Below are 23749 nucleotides of genomic sequence, written 5' to 3'. Positions count from 1 at the left end.
AACTTCTGAATAATAGTAATAATTATAATGAAGATAGTGGCTGTTTACTTATATTAAATGCTCATTCTGTACAGGGCCCCTTGCCAAGTTGTATTAGTCTGTTCTCACGCTGCTAATAAAGATATACCGAGACTGGGTAATTTATAAAAGAAAGAGGTTTAATTGACTCACAGTTCAGCTGGGGAGGCCTTACAATCATGGCAGAAGGTGAAAGTCATATCTTACCTGGTGGCAGGCAACAGAGTATTATATGTAGGGCAACTCCCCTTTATAAAACCATCGGATCTCATGAGACTTATTCACTATTCATCACGAGAATAGCATGGGGAAAAGACCCACCCCATACATGATTCAGTTACCTCCCACCACTACCTCCCAAAACACAAGGTAAGATTTGGGTGGGGACACGGAGCCAAACCATATCACAAGTGTTAAAATTCATTATTATTTAATCAAAGACATAATGCAAACAGTTAAAAATATCCTTAAGAGAAAATTGGCTGAGGGTTGAAGAGGGAAATATTTAATGGTGACAATATATGAGAAAATTGGATAGAGTCACCCTATAGATTTTTCTCCCTCTAAAACGAAAAACAATAATCTGGCCCTTACTAAAACAGACAATTATAAAGTAGCTAATTCAAATTATAAAATTGCCTTTATTTAATGAAAGATTATTCGAAAGCTTATTTTATGTATTTACTTGTGGAACTTTAACTAGTTTGCAGAATGATTAGGGAAGCTAGTAGTTAGACATTAAGCTGAAATATTAGGAGACAATCTGAAAAGCAGTCAAAATGGAAGAAGAGTATAATCAAACTGTAAACCAATAAGTAAGTTTAAAAGTTGATTTGTATACTTTTCAGATTTACTGCTAGTTTAGTGTACTTGTACTAAAGATAATTGAACCAAAACCTTTCTATTTCTTTCTCAAAATGTATTCATTCACTTAACAACATATATCATCATGCCACTGTACTCTACTACTGCCTGAGTGACAAAGCAAGACTGTAAAGATGGATAGATAGATAGATAGATAGATAGATACATAGCTAGATAGTAAATAGTATGTGTGTGTATAAATATATATATATATCATAAACACCTATTTAGATTATAATTTAGTTGACCATTTGGATAGCAGTTAAGGCCCTACTAGTATATACATGGTCATTTAAACTCTCTGTTTGTTCATTTATTTATTTTTTGAGACAAGGTCTCATTTTTATCACCCAGGCTGGAGTGCAGTGGCATGATCACGACTCACTGCAGCCTCAACCTCGTGGGCTCAAGTTATCCTCCCACCTCAGTCTCCCGAGGAGCTGGGGCTACAGAGGCACACCACCACACCCAGCTAAATTTTGCATTTTTTTGTAGAGATGGGGTTTTGCCACATTGCCCAGGCTGGTCACAAATTCCTGAGCTCAAGCAGTCTTCCTGGCTCAACCTCTGAAACTGTTGGGATTTCAGGTGTGAGCCACTGCACCCGGCCTTAAATAAATTTTCATTGGAACGATAATTCTTGTTAAAAACTATAGTTGAGCTTTCTGAGTTTTTACGTTATTTGTATGAGAATTGAACAGTGTGTGTGTTATCCAGTATGAGATCAGTTCCATCTGGTTAAGTGTTGTTGCTTGTACTTATCTAGTCCTGTGTAATATCTGTGAATAAAAAGCTAAAGTTTATTCCCAGGTCCCTCTTATGTTTATTAAAGATGTAATCAGAAGACAGATGCCAAATGTTTAAATTTTGTTTTGTTTTTGAAAGGGGAGTGAGGAAGGGTATGATAGGACATATAAAACAAAAAGAAACAAACTTTCTGTTACTTTAATCCCAAAATTTAACTAGATTCACCTTGGTTTTATGTGTCACATCCATAAGCTACACTATCATTGGAACACCTACTCATCCTGTTATGTTGAAGTTATTTATTAAAAATGATTTTGTGGTTTAATGTATCACAAATGCTTAGGTTTCAGAATGCTGAGTTTCAGCCCCTGCTCTTACTTTTTTTTTTTTGAGACGGAGTCTTGCTCTGTCGCCAGGCTGGAGTACAGTGGCCTGATCTCCGCTCACTACAACCTCCGCCTCCCAGGTTCAAGTGATTCTTCTGTCTCAGCCTCCTGAGTAGCTGGGACTACAGGTGCATGCCACCACGCTCAGCTAATTTTTTGTGTTTTTAGTAGAGATGGGGTTTCACCATCTTGGCCAGGATGGTCTCAATCCCTTGACCTCATGATCCACCCGCTTCGGCCTCCCAAAGTGCTGGGATTACAGATGTGAGCCACCGTACCCGGCTTACTCTTACTTTTTGATATCTAATTTTTTCAGTTTGAATTTTTGTTCTTATGTGAAGGTAAGGACTGGCTTGATTCAGAATCTGAATAAGATAAAGTTGAGGCTATATATATATATGTATATGTGTGTATATATATATATATAGGAAGGCAAGTAGTAAACTGAATGAATAAGTAACTTAGTCAACCATCTGACATAAAATCAGCTATTCTGGTGGTAGGATCTTGGCACTTTTGTTGAGTTTTCTTCTTAGTATAACTGATTAAAGCTGCAGTGACAAAAGCATGCCACCCATAGTGTGCAAACATGTTCTCTTCTGTCCCTGAACATACACCACAAAATAAGTGGATGAGGTTGCATGTTATTAGACATATAAATGTTATTTTTCCATCCTTTTATATCTTGCTTCAATTTGCTCCATAATCTATTCATCCAGTAAATCTGTTTTGTTGGAAACTTCAGGAAGAAAGAAAATAATAAAGACAGAGCCCCCTGATGAATCATGGACTTATTTTAGATAGTGCAATAAGCTATTACCCCTTCCCCAACCTACCCTCCTCCATCATTTATGTGAGTCCCTCTTGATCATAATTGCTCTTAAATCGGGGGTCTTGTTGCTTTAGACTACTTGGCAGGTGCTTAGGCTGTACCATTGCAATAATTCTCTATCTGGACTCTTTTTATACAATTATTTCTGCTTCCAGGCCAGTCTATACATTCTACATTCTGGCCCGGATAGTATTCCTGATGTACAAGTCTGTTTTACTCTCCTGCTAAATTTTCAGAATGAAGTCAAACTCTGTGTTCCTGTCCAAGGCTGTCTGGTAGTTAATACTAAACAACTTTTCTAGTAGTTTGCAGAATCCAACTAGGCTACTGGTTATGTAAGAAATATAACCAATGCTTTCATACCTTCATGCCCTTGCTAAGGGTCTTTCTCATTGCCTAGAATGCTGATCTGTTATTTTTTTCCTTTGAAACCAAACTCAAATATTCTGTTCGATAGATTCTCTTCCCTCCTTCCCTTCCTCTGTATTTACAGAAAGAGGAGGGAAGAGAATCTTCTGTATTACTCTACAGTTGTTATATAACATTTAATGTCTTTTGCCCTTGAGAACACGAACCATCTTGTTCACTAGGTCTCTTGCTTTGCTGAGAGAACAGTTCTTAACTCCTAGTAGATGTTTGTTGAATGTTTGTTTCATTTTAATGGTTCATAAGTTTATACAGGGGCACCTCATTCCCTTAGTTTTATATGGTTGAGTTAGATTAAAACAAGACATGAAGGGCAGTCTTGATGAAGAGAACAGTCTCATATGAGCAGTTTACATAAGAATACATTGTGTAGAGGGGGATTGGGAACATTGCTTTGGTGATTGATGGAGTTTATTGTCTATGAGACCTTTTTTAGCACTAACCTTATGCCAATTTTTAAATCATTCTCCAGAAAGTGGAATATTTAGAGCAATAGAGTCTTAGATTAAGGTTTCTTAAAAATATGGTGCCCATTACTTAAATATGAATTTGTCTTTTAGATTGTGTGGCTTCTATGATTTTAAATTTACTGCTTTTTGTTTTTGAATAAGAATTATTTGGTGTATTTTTTTTCTTGGAATTGGGTATTTCATAATAACTTATTTTAATTTTAGGAAAGTGAAAAAAATCTTATGATGAACACATTGTATAAGCTTCATGATCGATTGGCACAGCTTGCAGGTAATTGTTTTAACTTTTGTAGTTGCTAAAAATGTTTTGAAAAATGTATGTAGCATGTTATTAGTAGAAAATCTTTTTCCAAGTCCAGTGTTATATTTGTGGAATATTTTTCTTTAGAAGTTTATATTACCTATACAGAGTGATTTTTGATTTTTTACATGTGTATTTAATCAAGGCTTTTTTCCTGTCTTCCATCTGTATTAGAGGTAATATATATATATATATATATATATATATATATTTATATATATTATATAGTTATAAAGTTGATCAAATTCTTTATTGCATTAATAGTAACAAAAAATCCTGAAAGCTTAAGTATCAGAGGAATTAGGTAAGCAATGAATTAACTAAAATATTAGATTAAATATACAAATGCAGATTTTCTTTTATTGGTTGTATAGGTATCATTCTGTTGGATAAAGTAAATTTATTCTCCTGCAATTTTCTCTCCTGATTCATTGCATTTTCCTCATATTCTGCTCGTAGCAATTCTTTGAGAGCTCTAAGGTAGTGAGCTTGTCTGAAATTGGAATAATTTATTATAGATGAATTGGTATCAAGTTTAGCACATATAAACTGCAGTAGCAGCTTATCTATTACCTTTTTTTAGTTTTTTTTTTATTTTACATATAATCTGAAAGAAGAGACTTGGATTCTTGTAAGCAGTCATAAGAAAATAAAAATGCAGTTTTCAAACTTTTCTATGTAGCAGATCTTTTATGTAAACCAGATTATTGGTAGCAACCTATAGGTAAATATGGAACTTCTCTGGTTGAATGGAAGTATTTAGGATCCTGACAGTTTCCCATTCTCTCATCTATCTATGTTTTGTCCATTAGGTGCTTAATTCTGGTCAATTTTTTAAGCTTTTAATTCTGTATTATATTGCCAAAAGCCTTCTTTGCTTTGATTGTCATTCACACACTGCAAGCTAATGACATTTATTTGGTATACTGTAGCACTCAGAGATAGGTTAAGTATATGCTAGTAGTGCTAGCCAGGGATGTTGCTAACACAAGCTTCTACAGGTATCTCTGTAGCATTGTTTTATCAAGTATGGTTAATGGCCAGCTAAATCAGCATAATCTGGTGTGCTTTTAAAGATAAGATTCCTTCCCCTTGAGTAAGGGTCAGCAAGCTTTTTTTCTGTAAAGGGCCACATAGTGGATATTTTAGGCTTTGTAGGTTAGTTTGCCTCTGTCATAACCACTCAGTTATGTTATACCATGAAAGCAGCCATAAATACTACATAAGTGAATGAGCTTGGCTGTATTCCAATAAAACTTCATTTATAAAAACCAGCAGTAGGCCAGATTTGACCCATGGGCTGTAATTTGCAGACCTCTGCTCTAAATCTGTGGGATCTACATCTCTGAGGATGCACTAATAAACTTTCAAGACTTGTTCATTTAACAGGTACTTCTCCCCTTTTTATGGCTGCTGATATTAAAATGATTACTTGAACAAAACTGAAATACGAACATAGCTACTTTTATTTTAGAAACATTTGCCAAGGATTTTACTTTAATTATTCTACTTTCATGTTAACAAAAGTTTTTTAACTACTTGAAAGACACAGGGAAGGGAAAACGTGACAATTGGAGTTCAATATGAGGATAATTTATTTCTAATAACCACTTACAGTCTAAAGAAAAAGCTCTGAATTCTCTTCTTATCAACAATGAAAATAAAAGATAAATGTAGTTTTCCAATGACTTATATGTAGCACATCCCTTTGTAGAAACCAGATCATAGGTGGAAACTTGTACCTGATTTCCCGGTTGATCTGTTATAACAATTTTTAAAGATTTTTTTGAGACCAGATCTTTTCTGTCACTCAGGCTGAAGTGAAGTAGGGTGATCACAGCTTACTGCAGCTTCAAAGTCCTGGAGTCAAGCTGTCTTCTCGCCTCTGCTTCCCGAGTAATTGGGACTACAGATGCACACCACCACACCTGGCTATGTTATAACAATTTCTAAGGCATGTACACCCCTTGCTAAAGATAGGATTAGTTATACTCTGAAAATGCACATACTTTAATTCATTAATAAATTCAAACTTACTTGAACCTTTAAATGATTACTTTAAGAATAGATGTGTAAATTAAGTTAGCACAATGAATTTGCTGAATTTTTTTCCCTTTTAGGAATAATACATATTTCTGGAGGGCGTCTTGTATGCCAAGATCTGTGGATAGGCATCAGTGTGACATAGTTCCTATAACAGCTTACAATTTAGTTGGGACTATAAGAAAAAGATATGTTCCCGTTTGGACTGAAATGCATTTAAAAGTTGTGGTTAATGTAAGGGTAGTTGTTTGTTTATATTCTTACTGGAATTTCTTTGTTTATATTCTTACTGGAATCTCTTCTAGAAAGTATAAATAATATTGTTCATGTTCTTTGTTTACTGATTATAATAATATAACCTATAATTGTGTAATATATAAAATATTTGAATTAATTGTTTGTTTTCTTGTGTTTAAGAGAGTACTGATTCAAAATTAATAATATGCTAATCTTTCCAGGAGATCATGAATGTGGCAGTTCTAGTCAAAGAACGCTTTCTGTTCAAGAGGCAGCTGCATATTTAAAAGTAAGCAGTGAAATTAGAATTTTAATAGCTATATTTAAAAAAATTATATAAATCATTGCTACTTACAAGAATCATATATTTGATTATTTTAATTGTACTGTTAAAAGCTTGGACCTACTGTTTGGTGTAATATGAGCAGTTATGAGAAAGTGAAATTGTGCAACTTTTTTTTTTTTTTTTTTGTGAGACAGAGTTTCGTTCTTGTTCCCCAGGCTGGGGTGCAATGGCTGATGTTGACTCACTGCAACGTTCACAACCTGGGTTCAAGCAATTCTCCTGCCTCAGCCTCCCAGGTAGCTGGGATTACAGGCACCCACCACCTCGCCCAGCTAATGTTTTTTGTATTTTTAGTAGAGATGGAGTTTCACTATGTTGGCCAGTCTGGTCTCAAACTACTGGCCTCAAGTGATCCGCATGCCTCGGCCTCCCAAAGTGCTGGGATTACAGGCGTGAGCCACCTGTTCAATTTTTTTTAGTTTGTTTTACAACATTCTCTATGAGAGAATGCATATTAATTTGGAAAGGGTACAACGAAACATTGATCAGAGGGAAATTGAGATAGGTGAGTAATAGCATGTAAGAAAGCAGGTAAACATCTAACCATTTATTTAAAATCTTCTGTCCCAGATCAGTTTTTTCTCAGAATACTAAGAGAACTTGCTGTTGAATTTTCTAAACTACTGTAAATAATTTTTGGAAAATCTTAATGAAAGGAAAGGTACTAGAAGATTAAAGATGAATAAATGTCATTCTGATTTCTCAGAAGCGAATAGTGGAATTTGAAAACCATATAGGAAAGCTTGTTGTCAGTCCAATTCCATAAAGATAATTTCATAAAGATATGAGTTCTTGCAAATGGAAATGTTGATCCTTGGAAGGTGGCTGGCATTTGAATGTGGACAGGTCATGCCATACAAATTTCATGCCTCCCATTCCCTTGTTAAAATTGTGGTAAAAAATACATAACATGAAATCTATTAACATATTTGTAAGTATACAGTACAACTATATGTGCATTCTTGTACGGCAAATCTCTAGAACTTCTTCATCTTGTATGACTGAAACTCTATACCCATTGCACGGCAGGTCCCCATTTTCCTCTGCCCCATATCCCTGGCAACCACCATTTTACTTTCTGCCTCTATCAGTGTGATTAACAGATACCTCATATAAGTTGAATCCTGCAATTTTTGTCCTGTAACTGGCTTATTTCCCCTAGCATAATGTCTTCAGATTTCATCCATATTGTAACATGACAGTATTTCCTTCATTTTTTACGACTGAGTAGCATTTCATTGTATGTATACACATATTTTCCTTATCCAGTCATGTTGATGGGCTTTTAGATTGTTTCCACCTCTTGGCTATTGTGAATAATTCATCAATGAACATGGCAATGCAAATACATCTTTGAGACTTTACTTTTAATTCTGTTAGACAAATACCTAGAAGTGGGATTGATAGATAATATGGTAGTTCAACTTTTTATTTTTTGAGGAACCTCCACACTGTTTTCATACTGACTGTACCATTTTACATTCCCTCCAATAGTATAGTAAGATTCCAGTTTCTCCACATCCTTACCATTTATTTGCCTTATAGCGCACTGTGTTTTCGATTTGTGTTTCCCTAATGATTACTGATGTTGAACATCTTTTCATATACCATTTATATACATATACATCTGTGTGAATATATAGCATATATGCAACATATATATAATACCCTATCTGTTGACCATTTGTGTATCTTCTTTGGAGAAGTGCTGTTCAAGTTCTTTACTGATTTTTAAATTCGGTTATTTATTTTGTATTTGAATTGTAGGGGTTTCTTATGCATTTTGCATGTTAACCCCTTGTCAGATACATGGTTTGCAAATATTTTCTCCCATTCCGTAGGTTACTTTTTCACTCTTTCACTGTTTCTTTTACTGCACATTTTTCTATTTTTGCTTTTGTTGCCTATGCTTTTGGTGTCATGTCCAAGAAATTATTGCCTGTATCAACATCAAGAAGCTTTTCTTCTATGTTTTCTTCAAGGAGTTGTATAGTTTCAGGTCTTACATTTAAGTCTTTAATCCATTTGGAGTTGATTTTTGTGTATGGTGTAAGATAAAAGTCCAGTTTGATTCTTTTGCATGTGGAAATCCAGTTTTCCTAGCACCATGTATTGAAGAGATTGTTATTTCTCCATTGCATAGTCTGGCACCCTTGTAGAAGATTGTTGGATCATATATCAGTAGCTTTATTTCTGGTTCTCTATTTTGTTCCACTGGTCCATTTATGTCTGTTTGTATGCTAGTACTATACTGTTTGGATTACTGTAGTTTTGTCATATGTTTTAAAGTCAGCGTGAGGCCTTTGTGGTTCCATATGGATATTAGGATTATGTCTTCTATTTCTGCAAAAAACACTTTTAGGATTTTGTATTGCTGTATTGCTTTGGGTAGTATAGTAATTTGAGTAATATTAAGTCTTCCAATTCACAAACATGAGATGTCTTTCTATTTATTTGTGTCTTTTATTTCATTCAGCTTTTTTTTTTGTAGTTTTCAGTGTATAAGTCTTTCACCTCCCTGGTAAAGTTTATTCCTAAATATCTAAATCTTTCTGATGCTATTGTAAATGGGATTATTTTCTTAACTTCCTTTTCAGATTGATTGTTGTTAGTGTATAGAAATGTAACTGATTTTTGGCCGGGCGGGGTGGCTCAAGCCTGTAATCCCAGCACTTTGGGAGGCCGAGACGGGCGGATCACGAGGTCAGGAGATCGAGACCATCCTGACTAACAAGGTGAAACCTCGTCTCTACTAAAAATACAAAAACTAGCTGGGCGAGGTGGCGGGTGCTACTCGGGAGGCTGAGGCAGGAGAATGGCGTAAATCTGGGAGGCGGAGCTTGCAGTGAGCTGAGATCCGGCCACTGCACTCCAGCCTGGGCGACAGAGCAAGACTCCGCCTCAAAAAAAAAAAAAAAAAAAAAAGGTAACTGATTTTTGTATATTGATTTTATATCTTCCAACTTATCTGACTTTATTTATTCTAACTATATATATATGTTATATATTATATATATATATTTTTTTAGTAGAGATAGGGGTCTTACTGTGTTGCCCAGACTGGTCTCAAACTCCTTGACTCAAGTTATCCTCCTGCCTTGGCCTCCCAAAGTGCTGGGATTACAGGCATGAGCCACCGCACCCAGCCAACTAACAAGATTTTTTTGGTGGAATCTTTTGGGCTTTCTGTGTATAAGATTATGTCACCTGTTTAGAGAGATAAATTTACTTCCTTCTAATTTGGATGTCTTTTATTTCTTTTTCTTGTCTAATTGCTCTGGTGGCTAGGATATCTAGTGCTATGACAGATAGAGATGGGAAAAATAGCCACCCTGGCCTTCTTCCTGATCTTACAGGAAAATCTTTTTTTTCTTTTTTTTTTGAGACAGAATCTCACTCTGTCGCCCAGGCTGGAGTGCAGTGGCATGATCTCTGCTCATTACAACCTCCACCTCCTGGACTTAAGTGATTCATGTGTTTCAGCTTCCTGAGTAGCTGGGATTACAGGTGTGTGCCACCACACCTGGCTAATTTTTTTGTATTTTTAGTAGAGATGGGGTTTCACCATGTTGACCAAGCTGGTCTTGAACTCCTGACCTCAGGTGATCCACCCACCTCAGCCTCCCAAAGTGCTGGGATTATAAGCGTGAGCCACTGTGCCTGGCCAGGAAAATCTTTCAGTTTGTCATCATTGAGTATGATATTAGCTAAGGGTTTCCATGTGTGACCTTTAATGTGTTGAGATAATTTCCTTCTATTCCTCTTTATTAAATGGTTTTATCATGAAAGGATATTAAATTTTATCAAATGCTTTTTCTGAATCTATTGCGATGATCATGTGATTTTAATCCTTTGTTCTATTAATGTGGCATACTCAATTTTGATTTTTGTATGTTGAACCATCTTTGTGTCTGAGGTATATGATCCTGGTGTGTGATCCTTTTCATGTGCTTTTGAATTCAGTTTGCTAGGGTTTTTTGAGGATTTTTGTATCTCAGGGATTTTAGTCTGTAATTTTCTTATAGTATCATTGTCTGGCTTTGGTGTCAGAGTAATGCTGGCCTCATAAAATGAGTTTGGAAGTGTTTCCTCCTTTTCAGTTTTTCAGGAAAATTTGAATAAGATTGGCATTAATTCTTCTTTAATAAAATAGATAATAAACTCAGAAATGAATTCTGATTTTTTTCTTAGTCTAGTTAAGGGTTTGTTAATTTTGATCTTTTTGAAAAACCAGCTCTCAGTTTTGTTGATTCATTAAATTCTCTATTTAATTTATTTTTGCTCCAATCTTTATTATTATTTCCTTCCTTCTGCTAACCTTAGGCTTAGTATGTTCTTTTTTTTAGTTCTTTGAGATGTAAAGTTAGATTTCTCATTTGAGTTTTTTTTTTTTTTAACATAGGCTTATCACTGTAAACCTCTCTCTTGGTATTGCTTTTACTGCTTCTCATAAATTTTGTTAGGTTGTGTTTTTTATTTTTTTAATCTTAATAAATTTATAATTTTTCTTTTGATTTCTGCTTTGACCCAATGCTTGTTCTAGGAGAATGTTGTTTAATTTACATATATTTGTGAATTTCTCAGTTTTACTCTGCTCTTGATTTTTAGTTTCATTTCATTGTGATGTGAAAAGATACTTGGTAGGATTTCGGTCATCTTTAATATGTTAAGATTTTTGTGGTCTAATATATGATCTAATTTGGAGAATGTTCCATGTGCACTTGATAAGAATGTGTATTCTACTCCTGTTGGATGGAATTTTCTGTATATTTCTGTTAGATCCATTTGATCTATAATCGTTGTTCAAGTCTTCTGCTCCCTTATTGATCTTCTATTCATTATTGAAAGAGGGGTATTGAAACATCCTATTGTGTTACTGTAATTTCTCCCTTCACTTTTGTCATTGTTCACTTCATATAATCAAGTACTCTAATGTGGGATACATATATATTTAGAATTGTTGAATCTTCCAGATGAATTGACCCCTTTGTCATTTATATAATGAATGTCCTTCCTTGTCTCATGTGATGATTTTTTTTTTTTTTTTTTGAGACAGAGTCTAGGCCTGTCACCCAGGCTTCAGTGCAGTGGTGAGATCATAGCTTACTGCAATCTCAAACTCCTGGGCTCAAGTGATCCTCTTACCTCAGCTTCCCAAGTAGCCGGGGCTACAGACACATGCCACCACACCCAGCTAATTTTTAAACTTTTTGTAGAGACAGGATCTCACCATGTTGCCTTTAAGTCATCAATTTGTCTAATATGAGTATGACTACCCCTACTCTTTTTTAGTTATTATCTGCATAGAATATCTTTTTTCATCTTTTGGCTGCCAGCCTGTGTGTGTCCTTAAATCTAAGGTGTATACATGATAAAATTGGAGGTTTTTTTTTTTATTCATTCAGCCACTCAGTGTGTTTTGATTTGGGAGTTTAGTCCATTTACATTTAAAGTAATTACTAATAGGGAAGGACTTATATTGCCTTTTTTATTAAATATTTTCTCTCTGTATTATAGCTTTTTTTGTCCCCTTTTTCATGTCTTACTCTTTTGTGTGTCTTTTGTAGGCATTTGTGGTTACTATTGGGGCTTATATAAATCATCTTATATTCACAATGATATTTTAACCTGATAACACCTTAACTTTAGTCACATGGAAAGTCTCTACTTATATCTCTCTTCATTTTTTATATTATTGATGTCACAGATTACATCTTTGCATATTGTGTATCATCAACATATTTTTATAAAGTTTTTTACACTTTTGTCTTTTAAATTGTATATCACAATTAAGTGATTTACATACCACCATTACAGTGTTACAGTATTCTGATTTTGTCTATATATTTACCTTTATCAGCAAGCTTTATATTTTCATATGCTTTTGCATTGCTAGGCAGCATCCTTTCATTTAACTTGGCACTCAGTTTAGCATTTCTTATGAAGTAGTTCTAGTGATGATTAACTCCCTTGGCTTCTATTCTGAAAAAGTCTTTATTTCTTCATTTTTGAAAGATGGGTTTTCTGGATATGTAGTAGTCCCCTTTATCCATGGTTTTGCTTTTCACAGTTTCAGTAACCCCCAGTCAACTATGGTCTGCAAATATTAAATGGAAACTTCCAGAAATAAACAATTCATAAGTCTCACATTATATGCCATTTTTAATAGTATGATGTACTACTCCCCCAACCCCCTCGCCCACCACACACACACAGTATTCTTGGTTGGCAGTTATTTTCTTTCATTACTTTGAATATGTTATTTCACACTCTTCTGCTTTATAAAGTCTTTTGGGGACTCCCTTGTATGTGATGAGTAGCTTGCGTCTTGGCTGCTTTCCTCTCCTTGGTTTTCAACAATCTGAACATAACATGTCTCAATATGGACTTATTTTGGTTTATCCTCATTAGGATTCATTGGCTTCCTTGAGTCTGAATGCCCGTTTTCTTTCCCAGGTTTGGGGAGTTTTGGGCCTCAAATACATGGATTTTTTTTTTTTTGCCTGTTTCTTTCTTCTCTTTCTGAAACTTCCATATTACTTATATTGCTTATATTGGTTGGCTTAATGGTGTTACATTAAGTTCTTTAGACTTTCTTTACTTGTCTTTATCCTTTCTTCATTTTGCTTGTCTGATAGAATAATTCCAGATTACCTTCTTTGAGTTTGCTGATTCTTTCTTCTGTTTGATCCAGTCTGCTCTTGAACCCCTCTAGTGAATTATTAAATTCAGTTATTCTTTAGCTCCAAAATTTCTGGGTTTTAAAAATATTTTCTGTCTCTTTGTTGATATTCTTACTTGGTTCATGCATTGTTTTCCTGATCTTGTTGAGTATCTTTATGATGGCTTTTTTTGAATTCTTTGTCATGTAATTCTTAGACTTCTGCTTCTTTAGGATATGTTTTGGAAGTGTGTTTTGTTTCTTTGATTGACTGTATTTTTGTGGTTCTTCATGTGCCTTGTTACTTTGTGTTGGGATTCATGCATTTAACAACAGCAGAAAAAAAAAAAACAAAAACAAACCCAGCCACCTTTGTAGACTTTGTGCAGGGAAAGTCTTTTACCAATATGTCTGTGTTGAGATTCTGGGTTTCTTACATATCTTTTCTGTGGTTGTGGTTGTGTCCTCTCTGGACTTTTGCGTGTGAATTTCCAGTTAGAGAAGTTTTGCTGGTTTATTTTCTCATAGTTTATAATCTTTTGATCCCTGATATCTGTAGATTATCCCTGGTGTCTGTAGATTATCTGGAGCTGCCATAAGCTATCCAACTCTGTTTGTTTGTTTTGAGACAGAGTCTCAGTCTGTTGCCCAGGCTGGAGTGCAGTGGCACGATCTCAGCTCACTACAACCTCTGCCTCCCTGGTTCAAGCGATTCTCTTGCCTCAGCTTCCCAAGTAGCTGGAACTACAGGTGCCCGCCACCATGCCCGGCTAATTTTTTGTATTTTTAGTAGAGACGGGGTTTCACCATGTTAGCCAGGATGGTCTCGATCTCCTGAACTTGTGATCCACTCTCCCCGGCCTCCCAAAGTGCAGGGATTACAGGCGTGAGCCACTGTGCCCCGCCCAGCTCCTTTTTCTTCATAGGGGCCCCCAGGTATCTAGAGTATACTGAGTCCTGTCAGCATTTTGAATCAGGTGAGGCAGAAGACAGCCAGGCAACGCTCCCTGCCTCTGTGAAGTCAGAACTTTGGATGCATGTCTAACTTTTTGCCTCCTCAGGGAGAAGCCAAGAGTTGGGGTTTTTCTCAACTTTCTTCATGCCGAGCTGGGGGTAGGGACAATGGTGAGTGAGTGCTGTTGCCTTTGTTCTTAGTAGTCCTTAACTTGGTGTCTTTCAACTGTTAGATTCAGACACGACAGAAACCAGTTGCCTCCAAAAGTTAGACCATTAGATGTATATTCTAGTCTTCTGTTTTCCTTCTGAGGGGGAAGCCACGAGTTGGCAGTTTCCTCTCTATTGCACTACCCTGTAGGGTGATGGGAGCGTCTGGGAAGTGAGTGACATGAATTTTCATAACAGCTTTGATACAGGTGGTTTTATGCTTGCCTAGGTGCAGGAACCTTTTAACTAATATCTGGATTTTTCTTAAATGGAATTGGTCCATGTATTTTTGTTGAATCAGTGTCTCATTGAGGAAAGGAGGGTCTGGGGCTTCCTATTCTGCCATCTTGCTGATGTCACTCCTTCATTTTTTAAAAATTAAAAATGTAGTATATGTTTTAAGGCTTTCAGCAAAGTTTTGGTAATAGTCTCCTGTGACATTCTCGTCAACAAAGAGAAATATTGACTGAGTTTTTAACTTAATGCATGACTTATATGCAGGTACCAAAAAGATCCTAAGACAGTTTAATAATGAGATTATATCTGGAGTCAAATTCTGGCACTGCCAGTAGAAGCTATTGCATTTTGGTAAAGTCTCTTTAACTTTTCTGAACCCATTTCTTTGTGAATGTGGGACTGCTGTTAATACCTGTCAAAGTTGTTGGGAGGCTTGCAAAATGCCTAGCTCAGTGCCTGATGATTATAGTAGCTTCCCAATAAACTCAGTTTCTGTGTTTTCTAATTAAATCAGTGCCACTCTAGCGAGTAATCTCTAATAACATGCCATAGAAATTTTGCTTAAGGTTGTTTATTGTCTTTATTTTCAATTTTGACCTAGATGAGAGCATTAATGACAGTAAAATTTATGGATAGTGTAATAGCTAATAGACTAGACAGTTAAAGAATCAGAATTCAAAAAGATCTTGACTAAGAAGGAGTTATGATTATAGGGCTCAGTGTTATGGGATGGACGAATGTCAGGGTGCAGGCAAAAAAAGGGATTGGATTGAGGAGGCTAAAGGAAACGTAGAATAAAATATTCCATGAAGAAAGGCATAGTGGGAATCCAAAGCAAGCAAACTGTTCCTTATAAAATAATTGAATGGGTTTTTACTTCTAATAGTAGGACTGTCTTATTCCATTCAGTGTTTCTTTCCTATTTTCTTTTTGTTATGTAGTTAAACCTCTGAGATTTGATCTCTGAGAGGTAATACCACAGATCTGTGTTATGATTGGTCATAAATTCCTGGAGCAAGTTTCATTTGCTTTTCAGAAGAATCCTGAGACTCTTAAGGCATATTAAATATAATTAATTCTTCCTTGGTGTCTGGGGGATTACTTCCAGGACCCCATGGACACAAAAATTTGTAGATGTATTTTATATAAGTCCTTTATATAAAATACTGTAGTATTTACGTATAACCTATGCATATCCTGCTATATACTTTAAATCTTCTCTAGATTACTGATAATACAATGTAAATGGTATGTAAATAGTTATTATTATACTGTATCGTTTAGGGCAAGCTTGTCCAACTCCCAGCCCAGGACGGCTTTGAATGCGGCCTAACAAAAATTTGTAAACTTTTCTTAAAACATGAGAATTTTTGTGATTTTTTTTTTTTTTTTTTTGGGCTCATCAGCTATTGTTAATGTATTTTATGTGTGGCCCAAGACAGTTCTTCCAATGGGGCCAAGGGAAGCCAAAAGATTGGACACCCCTGGTTTAGGGTATAATAAGGAAAAAAAAAAAAAAAAGACTGTATAAGTTTAATGCAGACATAATCATCTGTTTTTTTCCCAAATATTTTTGATTCATGATAGACTATATTGACTCTATTCAGTATTTCAATCCATGGATGTGGAACCCATGGATAAAGGACTGACTGTATTGTGTTTGAAGGACTGAAGAAATGGGATAGGGACTGGGGACAAGATAGGACCTAAACAGTAATTAAGGTAGAACTGAGGAAGAGGCAGGGATTGGTGCAGAATTATTAACCTCTTTTTCACTTCTCCCAACCATTTTCTTGTAGCTGTGGGTCAGTAATAGTACATGTTAAAAAGAAGGGGCACAGATGTGGGGTTAGGGTAAGTCAAAGTCTAAGCCAGGCAGCAGTAGAGTATAAGATTAGTTCTTCTAGAGACTGGCAGCAAAGAAGTTACTGGAAGCACCCTTGCATGAGTTAAGTTTGAAACTGCTTATATCTACTTAAAAAAAAGTTATTAATGAACTGTAACTTTTTTTGTTTTCTTCTTATATATATATATATATTTTTTTTGAGACGGAGTCTCGCTCTGTTGCCCAGGCTGGAGTGCAGTGGCCAGATCTCAGCTCACTGCATGCTCCGCCTCCCGGGTTTACGCCATTCTCCTGCCTCAGCCTCCGGAGTAGCTGGGACTACAGGCGCCCGCCAACTCGCCCGGCTAGTTTTTTGTATTTTTTAGTAGAGACGGGGTTTTGCCGTGTTAGCCAGGATGGTCTCGATCTCCTGACCTCGTGATCCACCCGTCTCGGCCTCCCAAAGTGCTGGGATTACAGGCTTGAGCCACCGCGCCTGGCCTTCTTCTTCTTATTTTTTTTTTTTTTGAGACGGAGTCTCGCTCTGTCGCCCAGGCTGGAGTGCAGTGGTCGGATCTCAGCTCACTGCAAGCTCCGCCTTCAGGGTTCACGCCATTTTCCTGCCTCAGCCTCCCGAGTAGCTGGGACTACAGGCGCCCGCCACCACACCTGGCTAATTTTATTTTGTATTTTTAGTGGAGACAGGGTTTCACTGTGTTAGCCAGGATGGTCTCGATCTCCTGACCTTGTAATCCACCCGCCTTGGCCTCCCGAAGTGCCGGGATTACAGGCGTGAGCCCCTGCACCCAGCCACTTTTATTATTTTTAATTAACATAATTGTACATATTTATGGGGTATAGTGTGATATTTTGATACATGTATACAATGTGTAATGATCCAGTGGGGTAATTAGCATAGCCATCACCTCAAACATTTATGATTTCTTTGTTTTGGGAACATTCAAAAATTGCTCTTTTAGCTATATGAAAGTATATAATAAATTGTTGTTAATTATAGTTGCCTTGCAGTGTTGTAGAACACTAGAATTTATTCCTCCTACCTGGTTATAATTTTGTTTAACCAACCTCTGGCTACACCCCCTCCCCCTGCCACTGTGCCACTTGCTAGCCTCTAGTAACCACTATTGTCTTCTGCCTCCCCGAGATCAGCTTTTTAGCTTCCCCAAAGGTAAAATAAGCCAAGTTCTTAATAGTCCTTAACTTGGACTTCTAACTCACTTGTCTTCCACAAGTGAGAACATATGGTATTTGTCTTTCTGTGGTTGGCTTATTTCACTTAACATAATGTTCTTCAAGTGCATCTGTGTTGCTGTGAATCACATAATTTTGTTCTTTATTATGACTGACTAATATTCCTTTGTATATATACCACATTTTATTCATCTGTTAATGAGCGCTTAGGTTGATTCCATATTATTGTTAATAATGTGGCAATAAATGAGAGTACAGATACCTTTTTCACTTACTGATTTCGTTTCCTTTGGATATATACCCAGTAGTGAGATTGCTGGATCATATGGTAGTTCTATTTTTAATTTTTTGTGGATCCACCATATTATTGTCTACAATGGCTGTACTTTACATTTCCACCAACAGTGGATAAGAGTTCCCCTTTATCTGCATCCTCGCCAGCATTTGTTATTTTTTGTGTTTTTGATGCTAGCAATTCTAACTGGGGTGAGTGAATAGCTCATTGTGGTTTTGATTTGCATTTCCTTGATGATTAGTATGTTGGGCATTTTTTCATATATCTGTTGGTTGTTTGTATGTCTTCTTTTAAGAGATGTCTGTTAAGCTCGTTTGCCCATTGAGTTCCTTGTGTGTTCTGGATATCATTCCCTTGTCAGATGAATAGTTTGCAAATGTCTCCCATTCTACTAGTTGTCTCTTCACTCTGTTGCTGCCTTTGCTCTGCAGAATCTTTTATTTTGCTATAACCCCATTTATTTTTGCATTTGTGTCTTCTCCATAAAAATTCTCCCACATAGGGAGAATTTTTCTCCTTTGTCCAGACTAATGTCCTGAAGCTTTCCTCCTGTATTATCTTTTAGTACTTTCATAATTTTAGGTCTTAAATTATTTAATCCATTTTGAGTTGGTTTTTGGGTATGGTGAGAAATAAGGAGGCTGGTTTCATTCTGCCTGTTTTCACGGCACCGTTTAGTGAAGAGACTGTCCTCTCCCCAGTGAATGGTCTTGGCACCTATGTCAAAAATCAGTTGGCTGTAATTATGTAGATTTACTTCTGGGGTCTTTATTCTGTTCCGATGGTCTGTGTGTCTGCTTTTATGCCAGTACCATGCTGTTCTGCTTACTATAGCTTTGTAGTATGTTTTGAGGTTTTATAGTGTGATGCATCCAGCTTTGTTCTTTTTGCTCAGGATTGCTTTGACTGTTCATAGTTCCATATGAACTTGAGAATTGTTTTCTTCTACTTACGTGAAGAATGTCAGTGGTATTGTGATAGGAATTGCATTGAATCTATAGATTATTTTTGGTAGTGTAGTTGTTTTCATGATCTTCTAATCGTGAACATGGGATGTCTTTTTTATTGGTGTTTTATGGTTTTTCTTAGATATCTTTTACCTTCTTGGTTAAATTTAATTGTAGGTATTTTATTCATTTATTTATTTTTGTAGCTATTGTGAGTAGAACTGCTCTCTTGATTTCTTTCTCTGCTAGTTTTTTGTTGGTATATGTTACTGATTTTGAGCATTGATTTTCTGCCTGCAAGTTTATTTAATTTGTTTATCAGTTCTAAGAGGTTTTTGGTGGAACTTTTAGGGTTTTCTACATTAACATCATGTCATCTGCACATAGGGAGAATTTTTCTCCTTTCCAGTTTGGACGCCCTTTATTTCTTTTTCTTGCCTAATTGCTCTGGCTAGGACTTCCAATGCTATGTTAAATAAGAGTGGTGAGAATGGGCACTGTTGTCTTATTCCATTTCCTATAGGGAAAGCTTTCAGCTTTTTCTCATTCAGTATGCCGTTGGCTGTGGGTTTGCCATATATGGCCTTTATTGTGTCCTTCAGTACCTAGTTCGTTGAGAGTTATCATGAAGAGATGTTAAATTATATTCAATGCTTTTTCTCCAGTGAACTCTGTAGCCTTTAGAATATTTTTATATCTTGAGTTATTTTATGTTTCATATTCAATTTTGTCTTATTTTAATTTATTAGAATTTCTGTTGCATATTTTTATAAGATTGTGGATTAATTTAATTTCATTCTTAATTGGTTAAAGAATTATTTTATGTAAAATGTTAATACTCTTTTTATATAGTTAGGTTTATGTATGTTTTTGTTACCTTTTCTTTTTGGAATCTCATTTTTCATGTTTTTCAAATGCTATAAAACCTGCTGTCGTTTGTCATCACCATAGACGCAGTTTGTACTGCCAAAAGCAAAACAGAGAGAGCTTTAAACAGGGTTTTCCCCCCAAAAATATAGTTTTAAGTTCTATATAAAAGTCTTAAAGTACTATTTTTAATAATGCTCATTTTTTCAACGTAAAATTAAGTAATACTGGGTAGTCACAGTGGCTCACACCTATAATCTCAGCACTTTGGGAGGCCACGGCAGGAGGATCATGTGAGCCCAAGTGTTGCACACTGGACTGGGGAACATAGTGGGATCTTGTCTCTACAGAAAAAAAAAAATTTTAATAGGTAGGTGTGGTGGTACATGGCTCTGTAGACTGAGGTGGGAGGATTACCTTGATTGTACCACTGCACTCCAGGCTGGATGACAGAGTGAGATCCTGTCTCAAAAATAAAGAAATAAATAACACTCATTATTTAATTCATATGGAAAATTAAAGGAAAAAAGCTTCAAATTCACTATCTAAGGATAACAACTGGCAAAATTTTGGTCCATTTTCCTCTAATTATTATAAATATTTTTTTCTAAAGCTAATATTACTTTATTATAAATATTTTATACTATAAATATTCATGTGTCTTTCCCTTGAAATTATTGTGTGTATTTCAAAAATCACTGAACGATTTTTGAAAATGTGTTCTATCACTGAATATTTCATTATATGATTTTATTTTAGTGGTTTGTGGTTTTTCAGTATTATGAAATCACTCTTTGCATATAGTAATTTTCTAATATTTCTTAGGAAATAATCCTAAAAAGGAAATTACTTGTTCAAATAGCATGAACTTTTAAAAATGCTTTTGATATATGTTGCTGTATTACTTCCCAATTTGAAATAACTGCTTTAGCACAATCTAGCCTTTATTTTATTTTATTTTGTTCATATTCTGGCATAAATATGGAGGAAACTCTTTACAAAGGTGTATCAAACAAGGATTATAATATCTATGTGGAGGGGCTTCTGCTTATGGAAAAAGATCTGTTACATATTTTCATATATTTGCACTGTAGTTTCACCAGCAACACATTTAATTTTTAGATTGAGGAATAAATAAAGCAAAGAATGTGTAGAGCCCTATAGGTATAAGCTAATTTTTTCACAACTTCTAGTACATTTTAAGCACAATAAATATAGTAAATGTTTGATGGAGAAAATGAGTGAATAAGCCTCAGTAACATGTTTTTGTTTTCTTGAATTTAATTATTTATGTTTAATTCTTTATCCAGTTTTCTTCTTCAAAGGAAATTTAATAAACTTAATAACTAATTTAAATAATTTAAACACTGTTTTTCTAACTACTCCAGTGCTCTTCTTGAGCTTTTTAAAAAACTCGTTTTTGATATTGAAAGCTTATTTTAATTTGTGAAAAGTTAAGAGGTCCCTCTGGTGGAACATTTAAGAAATACATAGTTTATATTTCCATGAAAATACATGGTTGGTTTTTAAGTTAAATGGTAGTAACTTTGTATAACTTTTTATGGAATGATGTAATGAATGGGGGTTACGTTCCTAGGTTGCTTTCAAAACCTGCTTAACCTTTAACATGATAAATATGTTTAAGATTTGTGAAGAAAATAGGAAAGTAGACAGCTGCAAATGTGTCAAATTATGGGGCTGGATAGACTTTTATGGCCTAGAATGCTAATTACTGTTAATAAAATCTGTGTGGAAAAATGAGTGTTCTGAGAAGTGGAGTGAGGGGGAAATTTTATGATAATAATTAAAGTTTATAAAGTACAATGTGGTACTTTCTATATGTTAATTCTAATTTCAGAATGATCCAACAAGATAGATGGTATTAGACCAATTTCATAAAGAAACTAAACCGTAGAGGGGCTAATAACTAGAGTATCCAGCTATTATGTGATGGAACTGGGAATAGAACCAAAGTACTTGGTCTTTTCTATATATTGTTCTGCCTCTTAGATGGATGGAGTGGATTCATAATCCTTAGCTCCAGCTATTGAGTGGGCAATGGACTGATGCTATTAAGGGTTAGGATTGGAAAAGGTGGTCAAAGTAAGATACATCTGAATAGGTGGCATATTTTCACTTGTCCCATTTAAGGTTGTACATATAGCTAATCTGTAATGGAGCCAGGATCTGATCCTGGGTCTACTTGGTTCTAAAGACTACGTTTTTTTCTGTTATTCTAGCAGGTGAAAGATCATACAATTCTTACTGAATCAGGAGTGATATCCTATTCAGCATTGTGGATTTTTGTGTGTTATATTTTAATTAAGTTTAAAAGGTGCCATCTGATGTATAGTGTATATCATCTCACAGTTCACTAGAATATTCACCAGCTGGAAAGCTGCATAGCTATTACTGTGTAAATTATCAGTTTCATAAACTATCCATAGTAGGTTTTTAGTCCTTGCTTGATTTCTCCCTATACCAGTGCCTTTTTCCCTTCTTACTAACTAAAGTTTTGTTGCCTTATTTAATGAAACAGTATTATTTTTGTACTTGGAAACTGTAATCCAAGTTCAGAGAATCTGATGTGGGTTTTAAAATACACATTTTTGACCCATTATTTTGAAAATAACATTTGGGAGAGGTCATGGGGGTATGCGTGAGTACACACATGTGTTAGATTTAAGATTTGGGAGAATATACTTCGAATTTAGAAAGAAATACATGAAGCAGTCAGTGGTACACTGACTGAGCTCTTGCCTATAAGTAAATAGTAATAAACAATAGTAATAAAAGTTGTGCCTTAAAAATTAAAAACTTAGTTTCCTCCTGATTTTTGTCATCAGTTATTGGAAAATGTTTTATGATGCTGGAATGCCGTACCTCAGAGGTTAGCAAGCCATGGCTTATGGGCCAGATCCAGCCTGCCTGTTTTTGTATGGCTTGTGAGCTGTGGTTTTACAACAGTTTTAAAGCTTGCTTTTAAAAAAGAAAGAAATTTATATGGCTGCACAGCTTAAAACGTTTACTCTCTGGCGCTTAAAGCATTTACTCTCTGGCCCTTCATGGAAAAAAGAAAAAGTTGACCAACCCCTGCCGTACCCACAGCTTTCCAGGTGGCTACAAAAAGTGAATAATAAAGCAGTTTAAACTGTTAAAATCAGGTGTATGCTATATATGCTACAGTATTAGCATCAACTATTTGGCATAAGCAAATAATTCAATTTTTGCTTTTATAAAAATTCCATTTTCTAATACTCTAGCACGCTATATATATATATATATTTGTGGAAATAATGGCATATTTTAGACCTCAGCCTATTAAATCCTTAATGAGGTTTTAAATAATCAATTGTTTATTGAGAATGTGTACCCATAAAATGAACATTCCATGGTTTCGTTGTATTCCAGATAGTGAGTGGATGTCAAGTGATATTAACAAGGGAAAGGAAAACAGAAAAAGGGAAAATAACAACAGATCGTCTTTTCTTACCCGTGTTATTTTATAACTAAGAGGTTTAAGGCCTTCATTCCTCCTCGTACTTAGCTTTTTAGATCTGTAGGTGTCCTTGTTAATTTTTAAGGGATATTTGATGAGAACAGTAATATTTATAATGTCAGCCTCCTAAAAATTTTATATTTAAAATTTGCAACTAATAACCTTGGGAGTTTGTTTTTATGTTATCTGAAACTTATGCTTATAGTCTAGTCTTCAAAGACTAGATTAAACTTGTCCAGTAGTATATGTAATAATGCAAAGCATGCCATGATACTAGGCAAATCATAGTAATACAAGCTGAACAGCATGTATATAAGTACAAGTAAATACAACATTTATTTCATTCATTTTTAATATATGCATGTATTTGAA

At 35.3% G+C, this 23749-nt stretch overlaps 1 protein-coding gene across 1 annotated transcript in view; it reads left to right on the top strand.

The window, feature by feature from the left end:
- The window catches only part of LEMD3 (LEM domain containing 3), an 80703-nt gene that overhangs the window by 43690 nt on the left and 13264 nt on the right, over positions 1-23749 (top strand). Inside the window, exons 3-4 of the mRNA XM_033221383.1 lie at positions 3948-4014; positions 6546-6613. Of these exons, the coding sequence (XP_033077274.1) occupies positions 3948-4014; positions 6546-6613 (135 nt within the window). The remainder of the gene's footprint in view (positions 1-3947; positions 4015-6545; positions 6614-23749) is intronic.

Source organism: Trachypithecus francoisi, unplaced genomic scaffold, assembly GCF_009764315.1.
Source record: "Trachypithecus francoisi isolate TF-2019V2 unplaced genomic scaffold, Tfra_2.0 Lachesis_group11, whole genome shotgun sequence".
In the NCBI taxonomy this organism is placed as follows: Eukaryota; Metazoa; Chordata; class Mammalia; order Primates; family Cercopithecidae; genus Trachypithecus; species Trachypithecus francoisi.
Note: the sequence above shows the minus strand (reverse complement) of the source record. Positions and strands in the feature narration are given on the sequence as shown.